The sequence below is a fragment of the Varanus komodoensis genome, unplaced genomic scaffold (assembly GCF_004798865.1).
Source record: "Varanus komodoensis strain SLA01 unplaced genomic scaffold, ASM479886v1 scaffold31, whole genome shotgun sequence".
NCBI lineage: Eukaryota > Metazoa > Chordata > Lepidosauria > Squamata > Varanidae > Varanus > Varanus komodoensis.
The window spans coordinates 6,560,435-6,573,280 of NW_025335780.1; the positions used below are offsets into that span (position 1 = coordinate 6,560,435).

General features: G+C 43.1%; 1 protein-coding gene across 3 annotated transcripts in view; it reads left to right on the forward strand.

Annotated features, from left to right (window-relative positions):
- The window catches only part of PIBF1 (progesterone immunomodulatory binding factor 1), a 97,727-nt gene that overhangs the window by 20,347 nt on the left and 64,534 nt on the right, over positions 1–12,846 (forward strand). For all 3 annotated transcript variants that reach the window (XM_044437873.1, XM_044437875.1, XM_044437876.1), the window contains 2 exons: positions 359–484; positions 12,669–12,767. In XM_044437873.1, coding sequence (XP_044293808.1) covers positions 359–484; positions 12,669–12,767 — 225 coding nt within the window. The remainder of the gene's footprint in view (positions 1–358; positions 485–12,668; positions 12,768–12,846) is intronic.

Genomic DNA, 12,846 nt, shown 5'->3' on the forward strand with positions numbered 1-12,846 from the left:
ACCATTAGTACAATCTGATTTATATGAAAAAGTATCTGTGTGAATTCTGAAATAGTGCTGGTTGCACTGGTAACTTGCAGGCAGAAATCTTCTGCTTCTTTGTGGAATAAGCAACTCTTTTTGTCATTTTAGCCACTATTGAACTCAGACTTGGGATGATAATATCCAGGCCAAATGGGGGAGTTTGCTTGTTTGTTAGTTTGTTTATGAGGTTGCTACTTTTTATTTCAGGACAGAAAAATGCTTTTTCTTAAAAAAAAAAAGTTGTTATTGTATCTAAGTCAGAATAGATGATTTTAGGAAAGATAAATGATTTTGTTAACATGTTTTGATTTTTGCTCTTAAAATTATTTTAAAGAGATCATTATAAAACGGAGTATGAAAACAAACTGCATGATGAACTGGAGCATTTAAGACAAAAAACATCCCAGGAAATCGAACAGCTTCGAACAGCTACAAAAGAAATGTATGAGCGTGAAAACAGGTGGGTAAGAACTGTTTTCAGAAAAAAAATGGGTCATGTAACCCAGGGTGTGCAACACACTGCTTGTGGGCTGCATGCAGCCCCTGCTGCTTTTCAAAAAGCACTAATTTAATTTTTAAAGTTTGTCTTTTTTTTAAGCTTTGGGTGTCTGGAAACTAGCTGACCTCCAGCTGTCCCACATTCCTTATCTCCCCTTCCCAGCATTCCTCTGGACTCTGTGAGGACCCAGAGCAGTCTTGAGAATGGGAAAGACAAAGCTTTGCGACCTCTGCATAGGCAGAAAAAATAGAGAATTACTAAATAAGGAAATAAGGCAGCAGCAGCTGCCTGGTAAACAGAGGTTGGGGTGGGGGGAGCAAGAGGGAGCAGTAGGGGCTGGGAAGGTGCCAGAGGGCACACGAGAGTGCAGGATAGGTGACTGGAGAGTGGATATTGTGTTCTGGGAGAGGGGGGAATTTTATCACAAGTTCCAGGTGGCAAAACGTCCCGCCACTGCTTGTGCTCTTTCTTAGGCTGCTTCCATCCTCCCTCAGCCCCGTTCATCTCCCCCTGCCCCATTCCCTGGAGGAAAGTGAAGCGTGAGAAGTGGGGTGGAAAGCCAGAAGTTGCTGGATGGAAGGTGCCTTGCCGCGGAGTAATTTTACTTCAGTAAAAAGGCAAGCACTAAACATGATATTGACCAAGGCAGTGACGAGAGATGGATATCAGTATGTTGGGCTAAGTATCGGAGCGTCAGTCTTGTGCTTTTGCACAACAGCAAAAATTCCCGGAGGAAAATATATGTAAAAGCGGACAAATTCATTACCACATTCATAAGGGATCTGAAAATTCCTTCCGTTTGGTGAACTAAAGTGTGTGCACGGGGAGGATTTTTCCTTGGGAGCCGGCAGCCCCAGTGGACCAGTTGCGGACAGGCTGCTCAGACAACAAGGAGTTCTGCTCAGAGCTGCCTTGGGCTGATGTGGCAGCATCAGTGGGAGCAACGAGGAGGACGACAAACTGGCAGGCCTGAGCAGTGGTTGGGAATACCGCGGGTTGTTCAGAGAACCACTGGCCTGTGTTAATTATTGCACAGGGTGTCTTCGTGTGATGTGTGAACCCACCTGCAGTGTTGAAATAGTGTTGGTGCAACCATGAATCCCCACCTGCTTGCAAGGCCCTCACGGCACCCCCTTAACCTGTATTCTTTCAGATAGAAATGGCTGTCCTTCTTGCTGTTTGTTCCATGGAAATAACTTAGCTCATCACAGGGTTCCACTATATTTATTTATTATATTTATATCCCTTTTATAGGGTTCCACTATATTTATTTATTTATTATATTTATATCCCACTTTTTTTTTTCCTTCCAAGCAACACGGGGCAGCCTACATAAGTCCCTTCCCCCTTTTCTCGATCTTCTCCTTGCAGCAGCAACCCTGTGAGATAGGTTGAGCTAAGAGTTTGTGCCTGGGCCAAAGTCACCCAGTGAGTTCCATGGCTGAGTGGAGAACCCACGAGCCTGAGTCTGCGCCCAGTGTTCAGAGCCACTGTCCCTCCCTGGCTCTCCCCGTGACAGGAAAGTAGGCAGCAGAGGTGGCAAGAGAGGCTCTTCCTGACCCCCACATACGTTCCCTCACTCCTGGAGCTTTTGTATGGCCTCCTGTTAGACGTTCCTGGCAGGCGTCACCTTCAGGAGGAACTTGATGCTCTCCCGCCAGTACAGTTGTGCTGGGGGATCTCACCTTGAGAGGGCTTGGAGAAATGCCCCTTCTTGAGAAGAGGGGCTGATAGCAGCAGCTGCCTCCCTCTGAACAGGCAGTCATGGATGTATAGAGCTTCCCCAATTAGCTCTCACGCAGGCCTTTCTGGGAAGCCCTGTTGCTTCCTCTGGTACCTCTGACCACATCCCCACCCCACCCCCCAAAAAAACACCAAAAAAACCACTGTGCTTTGGAAGAAACAGGAGCGCCCTGGAAGAGGTATTCCCTGATTTGGAGCTGAAACTGTTCAGTAATACAGCTTCACCCACTTACCTCTCACCTCCCATTTCTCCATTCCGTCTTTCCCCTTATACTGGATAGCATGCCAGGGTGTGTATATACATTTTGAGAAATATACTGTCATGTTTCTGCATTTCTCTGAATTGTTCCTGACACCCCCGGGAGGAACCCAGATTTGTATCGGAGGGATTCGGAGGACCCTTGCTTTACTTAGGACAAATCCTGAATCTGCCTCAGGATTAGCCCATTTTGGGTGGGATTTTCCAAAATCCAGTGCAAAAAATAGTATGTAGCAAGAGAGTTTTAAAATATTAAATAGGGAGCTGGAAGCCTTTTCTCTAATGTCCAGTGGTCATTGTAACTTTTTATTTCAATTTTCAGAGTGGAAATGAAAAATAAATGACATGGAGCGTTATATTTGTAATTGTAGTTGGGGTTTTAGAAAGCATATTTTCTATCACTTTTCCTGCTTTTAGAATCCCTTTTTCTAAAAACACTATTTTAACAGTGAAGGCAGAACTGAAGGAAGATAAGTTTTAATACTGTTTTCCTTCCACAAAAGAATATGAGCAAACTCTGTCATAATTCCCTACTTATGTATACAGTTTGTGAAATAGGAACTGTTGATAAAAAATATGACAGGTGGTAATGCAGAGAACACGGGCTTGTGTAATCAACTGCCTTTTCATGGATGGGAAAGAAATGTCATATTGTAGATAGTTCTGTACTCTCTTGTGAAAAGGGAAGAATCCATAGAGGGAAGAAGGCATGTGGCATTTCATCCTGTTTTCTCTCCTTCCACCAGTCATCCCAGCCACTAATTGCATCATGGTGGTTAACAGAATCTTTGCATCCCATGTCCAGACTTGTATCGCATTACATAAAACTGCTTTAAGGTCTGTTTATGGAGCTTTGACAGATGCAAAACTCTTCGCATGCAATACAGCTAAGAGTATTGGTCTGGAACCAGTTGGCTGAAATTCTCTTCCTCATCTTGAAATTACGGTTTATTTACTGCCAAATCCTGAATCTCTTTATGATTTAAAAGAATAGTTGTGAATAAGAATCTCAAAAACAATGCTTTATTTTCATCCCTGGTGGAACAAAAAAGGGTGTGTGAATCCGCGAGTCATCCAGGCTTCCCTTCTATTTCTGTTATAAACATACGTGCCTTTTTTGTTTCTTTACTGCATTAAGTGTGTTGAAACTGTACCTTGCTGCAGCATTTAAATAACTAGCTTCTACTTGTACGACTCTGAAAGGGGTTGAACAACACGGTCGTGCTGTGTTCCACTATACACACTGTTCCTAATCTCACTAACATGGAAGCAAGTTTGGCTGGAAACGAGAGGATGTGTCCACCTGTAAACGTGTTCAGGATGCGGATGTCCGTCCTGTCTGGGTCTGGTCCTAGCACTCCTTCCCCATTCAGTATTTCTCTAGATAAACGCACGCGCTGCTTCCTGTACACGGCATGCCATCTTTAGGGCACACAGTTAAGTCTCAACAGTTGAAAAATGTTGACTGGATACTTGCAGTCTTTGCAGAACCAGAATTCACCTTTAATTTCAACTTGCAACCTAAAACCCATTTGTCACTTTTTGCAGCTTTGTATTCAACTTGCTTTTTGGAGGGGAGGCTTCCCCACTGTGTTTTAGCTAGGATTCTAGCTAACATTTGTGGGTGAAATAGGATAATTCTGTTGCTGGGCGCCCTTCATAAGCACTGCACGGTTCCTGTGTATGGTATACCCATGGGCACCCCAAACCCATTCAGTGATAGCTGTGCAGACAGCACTGCACACTATGTTCACGCGATGTTGCCGTTCATTTTGCATCAAAGTTTGAAATGGAGCAAGTCTTATTCCAGGCAGAACCCTTGAAACTACAGAGTTGTCTGCCCAGCTGTGACCCTCTGCCTCCTTCTCAGAATCAGATGAATTTCCCTAAGCATGTGAAAGATGGGCCTGCTCTCTGCACTGTTGGCTGATCACTCTTTCTGCCCATTCTAGTCTAGCTCTGCCCTGGGCATGCGCAGGGGTCCAGATTTTAATAACTTTAGCCCAAAGCTGAAGCCTAATCCTAAATCCTTGACAACATGCACAGTGGTAACACTCAGGGTGTTGTTGTTGACAAATCTCTTTGCTGGCCCTGTCCAGGATAGTTCCAGTTTCCACCACAGCCCAGACACTCACATTTTCTGAACCCTAACTAGAAACTTAACTTCAGCTCCTAATACATAGGTATGTTCCCTACACATGAGCCAGTGTGCAGAAAGGCAGCATTGATTGGCTACTTTGCAGGAACTTTTCAGGACTGAGGACATACAAAATGACTAGGTCTCTCTTAACACCAGTCCCAACCTAAAGCATAATCAAGTATAGCCATCTGTTTTGAAAGAATTCCTTTGAGCGTAGACTTCACTTCAAAACAAGATTTTAAGTGGCTGCTCTGCCTGCCTGCAGGGTGTTGAAGTTGGGAGCAGTGTCCTCTAATTCTCATTTAAGTGTTGTTCATGTCAGTGGAGTGGTGCTTTGGCCAAATCCATCATTTATACCCAAGGTGAATTCTGATTTCCATACATAAGTCCTCCATTGAGGATATTTGTAACTGTGCCACATGGGCATCAGTATATAACTTGATTAAACCTTCCAAGATGGACTTGGGGAACAAGTTTTACAATGAGTGGAAGTTAGCCAAATGGACTCCAGCCCAGTGATGGCATTGCTCCCGTATGGGCTGAAGGGCAAGAACCGTGGAATGTCCATCAGGAGCCCTGAAAGCAAGAATTCCTTTTCTGAGCTCCAACTCCTGGAGGCTGGAAGTTGTCCCACAGAAGCATGATTCACAAGTATTGTATAGAATCCAGCAGGCAGCAGTGGTATCTGGTACAAGGTCTTCTTCTACACCCAGAAATACATAGAGGCAGTACTGAAGTGGCCAAACATGAACTCTACAAAGAGTCCTGCATGACTGTGGTAGTAGCTGAGCCTTTTCTGTTCAAGCGTCCTTGAAGCTCAGAGTGATGCATGAGCCATGGTTGGAGTGCAGAAGCCTGGTTGCCGAGAGTGAGCTGGTGCACCGAGGATGCTGGTGAAGAATGATCCTGTCGCTAACCTACCTGCTGATGGAAAATTCCAGACTGTAGCAGTGTCATAGCTTTCCCCCCAAAACACCACTGTATATTTTCATAAATGTGCCTTTATTGTCCATGGGTACATGGAGTGTCATACCATAAAGCACTAGTTACAGAACTGACTGCACCCTTCCTAAGCAGAGCTAACATGTAGTTTTGTGAAGAATCCAGTGCCCTTACCACATGAGGGAAGCATAGTTCAGGTTCTTGGCTCATCACCTACTTTTATGGCATCGGAGAGAGAGCGTTTGCTCAGAACAGCCACTGTTTCTCAAGATCTCACTCGCACTGGATTTTCCAACTAACAAGATAGTGCTGCGAGGGAAATACCCAGTGTCAAAAGTGGGTGTGTACAGAGCCAGCCTCTGCTTTTTTACTAGTTTGAATTCCCTCATTCCTTGTCTCAACAATGAATTACCGGGCCGATTTCTGCTGCCATGTTTTCAAGAGCTGCCCTGGTGATGCAGAAAGTTCCACAGAATCTAGCATCCCAGGCATCTGCATCTAGAATCAACACCCAAATGACTTCAGTGTGTGGCAGTGTGCACTAGGAGACAGCAGAGCGGCCATTGTTGCCTCATACCTTTGGTCCAAAAGGGTGGACGCCCCCAGCCATTGCAGACGGCTGACCCATTGGTGGCCATGCTGGCAGTGAGGTCTTCTGTAGCCCTGCACCGTTTGCCTCCGCCTGCAGCTCAGGGGGCTGGAAGAGGCCCATAGAGTCTGCTCTAAGTATCATTCTTTCATGTTGGATTCTAGGTATCACTAGTCAGCGTGGTGAGTAGATTGCATTGCATCACCAGTGGCAGCTGCTTCTGCCATAACTCAGTTCTCCAACCCTCCATCAAGCAAGAATGCCTACTAATACGATTTACTGATCAGCACGTCTGCATGTAAAATCAAGGATGCAGCAGAAAAGTCCTCCAGCCTCTCAGCAGCTGGGAAATAATAGTTTGATCAGCATGTAATGTAAGGAGAAATCAAAGCCGTAGCCTGCAAGTGAATAAGCTTCTGCTGAAGTAAATTCTGATTGTATAAACAGTACGTTTTTAGTGTTCCTGATAAAAACTCAAAGTTTAATGCTTTGAAAGCCTTATTTGACAGCCTGTGTTAATTTTTAAATCAAACTCAGGACAGTTTGTGATCAAGATGTGATCAAGGCCTGTAATATCTTATAATAGGGACTCATGGCAAAGCAGTATAAGTAATGATTTATTCCATTCTAGCCACTTTTTAACCTCATCTATCAGGTCACACTCCTCCAGTCAAAGAGTTGCTGCCTGCTGGAGTGCACAGAACCAGTCAAAACAGGACAGTGATAAACTCAGCATATGGCAACTTCACGCATTCATCATACCTTAATATTGTGGTGGTGGTGCTGCTGCAGCCGAAAACAAAATCTGCGAAACCTGGGCAGCTAACTTGGTACCCTTCGTATGCTTTGTACTACGGTTCTCCGAAGTCCTTGCCAGTGAGCAGGGATTCTGGTAGCTCAGAATATCTGGAGGGCACAAAGTTGCCCATGTGTGGGCTGGACAGTCTGAAGAAGTTAAAAAAAAATCTGGACCTAGTTGCCACTTGAGAAGAGAAGTGAGAACGCTGATCCTGTTTGCACATAATGCTGACATGGTACATGCTTGATTTAACTCATGCTTTGTTGCCCTACCCAAGTTTGACTGGAAGACAGTTAACTTTGGTTGGTTTCTTCATTTTTCAATCCCTGCTTTGTTTGTTTGTTTTCCTCTTGCCAGCTTCCTCTTTGTAGCCCAAAAGCCTTTGCAGTGTTTTAGCAATGGCATGATCAGTGGGTTGTTTTGTTGTTGTTTGTGTTACCTTTATCTGCCACCTGAATTAACTAATGAACAACTTACAGTTCAGGGCAACACATAACTATAACCCATGGTTTAAATGGCCCAGAGTTCACAATCCCACAACCAGCAGTAGGTTCTCCTTCTCAGTTGTTCCTGGTTAGCAAACCATGGTTTGCTAGAGTGCCTGGATTTGCAATTCATGACAACCCAGAACTCAATAATTCATGGATTAAATAAACCATGAGTTACCAATATAATTAGTAAATTTCCTTTCTTCAGCATTTGAGTAGGACTTGTAGTTATTGAAAACAGGGAATGTTTTGCCAACTTCAGGCAGTTGTTTAGTTGCAAAGTCATGCTTGACCCATCACGGCCCCATGGGCAACATTCCTCCAGGCTCTCCTGTCCTCCACCATCTCTCAGAGTCCACTCAAGCCCACACCCTCTGCCCCAGTGACTCCATCCGGCCACCTCAACCTCTGCCGCCCCCTTCTTACTTCAAGCAGTAAGAATTCTAAAGTTTATCTGTAACTATACAAGCAGCTATGACTAATTCCCCTAGAGATGCTCTAAGAGACCCTTTTTTCTAATATGAGACAGGGTGAATTCCTTTCTCTTAAAGATCATTCTTCTGTTAGAATTATAATAATATAATTACAGTGTTCCTTTCAGCATCCCCGTGATGTCTTTGGGCTTGTGTGTTGCACCTGAGCTGTTCTCCAGGAGCTGTTTCACACACAACAACAGATCTGGGTTTGCCACTGAATGCACCCTTAGTAGAACAATTATCATTCTCAGCTCCCTGTGGCATTGTTTCCAAATACTCCTTTGTTGTGTTCATGCACAGTTTTAGGTGAACATTTCAAACATCTTAGGTTTACTTTTTTTAAATGTGTAAATCAGAATCAGACACTGCACAACCATGTAAAGTGACCCTAGCTTTATCCCACTCACTGTTTTTCACATCCTTATTTTTCAAGCTATTGTTTGTGCCCCATTTCTGCTTGCAGCTGCTCACTGGCTTTGCTTTTGGCTGTGGTTTTCCCATTATTATTTGTTAGGTGAACATACATCATTTCTTCATTCAGAGAAAGTGAAAACAGACCTAACCATGTATAACTTTTCAGATTATCCATAAAATGTTTTTCACTGAGAGGGGTATTATTTTTTAGAATTATAGTCAATTTTTAAACCGTGAATTGTTCGGAAATTTCTGCTCTTGGAACAGTATTTGAAGTCCTGTACAGTGTTTGTATATTGATGGAAAATGGGGTAGGATCTGACTGCCATCTTCTAGAACAGTGCTACAGAACATCTTTCAGACCAAGGGCTGAATTACATTTCAGAGAAGCTTTCAAGGGCCACTTCCAGTTGTGTTCAGAGCCAAAATATTGGCATATTTAGGTTAATGCTCTTATTCCAAGTATTTAAGCCTTTAAAGGGACATTTAAACCTCTTAGAAGGAGGGAAAGCTGCACAAAAGCTGGGAAACTACTACCTTTTTTAATGGTTGGGGAAATAAGGTTCAGGTTTAAGGAAGGGAGGTATTATAATCTGGGGGATCCCAGAGTCCCAAATTGGCCTTCCAGGAAGGCCAGGGTTGGGACCTGAGGTGCTACATTCCTGCTGTAGTAGTTGACAAACATTTAACCTCTCTTGCTTTTAGATTTTCTGCCTACAGGAAGGCAGAAATACCCACTTGAAGTAGATGGTTGCTCTTGCTCCTTTGAAAGAGGTAGTTGAATTTTTTCAATTCCCTCCCAGCTTTAAATATTTTCTTTTTAGGCAAGGTGCAGTTCTTGGCTTGGTTTCCTTGATAGCCAGCCAAAACATGTGCTTGTCATCTAGTTTTGCCCCTCCCTGAAGCGGAGGTGTAAGATCTTGAACGTGACATGATGCTGTATCAAGATTTTGCCTGTGATGTGATGCTGTATTTCAGAGATGCTCTTAGTGTCTCCAGGGCCTGGCATAACTGTGGGAACCATCTCCCATCTTCCTTTCTGAAAAGGAGGTACGAGTGTGCATGATAAATTGTAGACTTGTCTAATGGAATCCTGGAGAAGGATTGAGGTGATAAAGGTAGAGGCAGAATTGGGAGCAAGCTAAACGGTGAGTCAGCATTAAGGGCCATCTGTGGGTATTTCAGTTTTGGAATCCTTCAAATTCATACAGACTTCCTTTTAAGATTAATTAGGGTGTATGTTTATAGCAGGCACACAACCAGAGCAATTCATCACAGTTCACTTTAAAGTCTATGTTTACCAATGTTGTTGCCGGAAAGGAAAGACCAGTATTCATACCAAGTGACATTGCTGTTCTTGGTATTACTCCTTCTCAACAGCTGAATTTACACCAAGAGCAGAAAGAAAAATCGAGATACTGGCAGCAGAAATGTCCCCTGGCATGAATATGGGTACAATTGTTCTCGAGCTCTCAAAAGTTGGATACGGAGAATATATGAGTGACCTGGGAACCTTTTTCCTACTCAACATGAAACCATTACCAGATCAGCACACTTAGATTTTCGTAGTTATTTTATACTGCATCATTAAATTATGCTTGGGCTTTATTCCTATGCTAATTTACAAAGGGAACTCCATGAAGCTGTGGGCGGGCCACTAGTGGTTTACTGTGAACTGATACATATCTAGTTTTGAAGTCTCAGGTACATAACAAAATCAGACTGTATCAAGGCTATATGTACTTCTTGTCCTCAGTTTACTTGATATATCATGCCTAGTTCCAGATTGTTTCTCATTTTATAATTCCTTCAGATAATACAGTGACATTGGCCAGTCCTCAGCACATAAGTGAATCAGCGTAACAGCATATAAATTCTGTCTCAGCAACTCAGTCTTATGATTTGTTCAGATAATTTTGTAACAGGCTACTGTAGGAATTTAGGCAAGTTAAGAATTTGAATTGGGGAGAATATAAACTGGTTTCCAATTAATTTGGCTACCATTTATGTGGCTTATTTTTCTTTTGGGCTATCTAAAAATGTATCTGTCTGTCTTGGAATCTATTTCATTTCATTATTGTTCTTCATGGTGATGTCTAGCATGCCCCATCAGTGCAAACAACATTCACATGAAATATTTACTGTATGATGTTGATATGGAGAAAGTCACCTTGTGAAGAAGCATCCACATCGAAAAGTAATATGAGAATTGAGCCTAATGTTTTCAAGCTAAAAGCCTGAAATGCTTTTAATCTAAAAATAGCACTCCTTAATGCAGCAGATGCCATACAGAACAAAAACAAAGAAATAGCAAAGTAAAATCTGTATATGGCTTCCATGCTGTACTTCTTCATTATATAAATGTACATCATAAACACAAATTTAATGCAGTACATATAAGTGCCGCAAGATGCAACCCTGTTCAACATAGATTAGATCTCAGATTAAACAATATGAGGAATAAATGAAATTAATTTGACTATAAATGCGTTTTTTACATGAAAGTGACTTTGAATCCAAGTGAAATACTCTGTGAACGCCACATTTCAACAGACCTGATGACTTCTGGCAGCATCCCCTCTGCCCACAACATTCTTCATTGCTTCTTGAAGAACTCAGATCAGTTTTGGCCAAATGACAGTATAACTGAGAGCAAGTAGCACTAAAATAGAATAAGAACAATTCTTCCTTCAGTACATTACTCTTATTTTGAATTATATTGGTTTGCCTTTGGTGATTGTATCATAGACCAGAAGAAGAAAGAGAAAGATTCTCAACACATACTAAGCATGGAGAGCAAACCTTTTCAGCTAATGGTCTTCCTTAAATGCTTGGTTTTAGCCATATACCTAAACCCCATGAAACCATAAAATCTCAGCTAGGAGGGTATTCTATAGAGTGGGCACCACCACTGAAAAGGCCCTGCTGCTTTTTTGCTGGCCACCGTGCCTCAGATACCTGGAGAATCTGTATCATCTGTACCATAGATGCTGAGCACAGCATGCAGGAAAATGCATATGGAAGACGTATGGAATTCTTACGAGGCCCAAACCATTTATTATTATTACGTTATACTTCTATACCACCAATAGCCAATCTCTTTGGGCCATTCGCAACATTTTAAAGTGTCCTGTCCAGATTTCAACCAGGCCTGACCCTCCTTGGCTGCCAAGATTAGGCAGGTTCAGGCACATCGGCCTATACGGAAGCTATTTAGGGCTTTACGGTTAAAAACAGAACCTTGAACTGAGCCTCGAAACAAGCCGATAGCCAGCCGAGATCAAGCGATGCAGGCAAAATGTGTTCTGCCTCATTGCTGTCAGTTTCCTGGCAGCAATTCTGAGACATTTCTCAAGTGCAGCCCCACGTAGTGCATGTTACTGTAATCTAACCCAGAGGCAATTGGGCATGAATGACTGTGCTGAAATCCTTTTTCATCAGGTAAGGGCGCATCAGCAAGCTGAAAAAAGATGGTCCCTTTTCACTGCTACCACCTACATACCCAACCAGGCTTCTGCCCGAGCTGTATGCCTACTCATTTTCGTGAAGTGTAGCCCCTAAGAGAGCACTCCCTGTAAGAATATATAGATCTTTGTTCCAAGGCAACTGCAGTTTCTCCCCAAGTGGCCTACAGACTGTGGTTGACTGGTTCCCACGACCTGTCCACCACCTGGGGAGGCAAAACCCATCACCCACCACCAATCGCCATACGAACGCAATAGCCCTGACGTTACTCAGTTCACCCCTCCAAAAGCCCATCCCCGGGCAGCAGGCTCCACGGTGGTGGGGTGTGAAGAAGGCTCTCCACCATGCCCCCCTTCCAGCACCCATCCTCCAGCAGCAAGCTCTGTCAGGCTTCAAGGGGTGTGCGCATGAGTGCGAGTGAGACAGGTAGAAATGCCTAGCACTCCCAGGTTAGTCTCTTTCAAAGGACCACAAGCAGCAGGCATCCTTTGCCAGGTGGGGGTAAGACAGGTGGAAATGAGTTGTCCTCCAGTAGCAGTGACTCTCCATGACACATTCCCCGTCTCTTGATCTTTGAGTCCCTAGTTCAAGTATCTCCCACCTTTGAGTATTGAAAAAGAGTATTGCAAGTCTTTTTTGAGAAAATCTGTGATTGTGGACTGAAAGCTTAAATGAAACGTTGAACGGGAGAAGTGGATGAAACATGAAAATCAGTCTATTCTGATGATCAATTTATGCTATGTTGGAGATCAGTTCCAACATACCAGACCATAACATGCTGGTGAATACGCACTTGAGAATAAAAAGAACTTTAAAATGTTACCTTTCAGAAATCTAAGAGAAGCTCGAGATAATGCTGTGACTGAAAAAGAGAGGGCTGTTGCAGCCGAAAAAGATGCCTGTGGAAAATATGAGCAGCTCTTAGAACAGTAAGCACTTTCAACTTTCTTCCTTCTTTGCATATATTTAAAAAGAGAAAAATTGTAAACATTTGGATAAATACAGCTA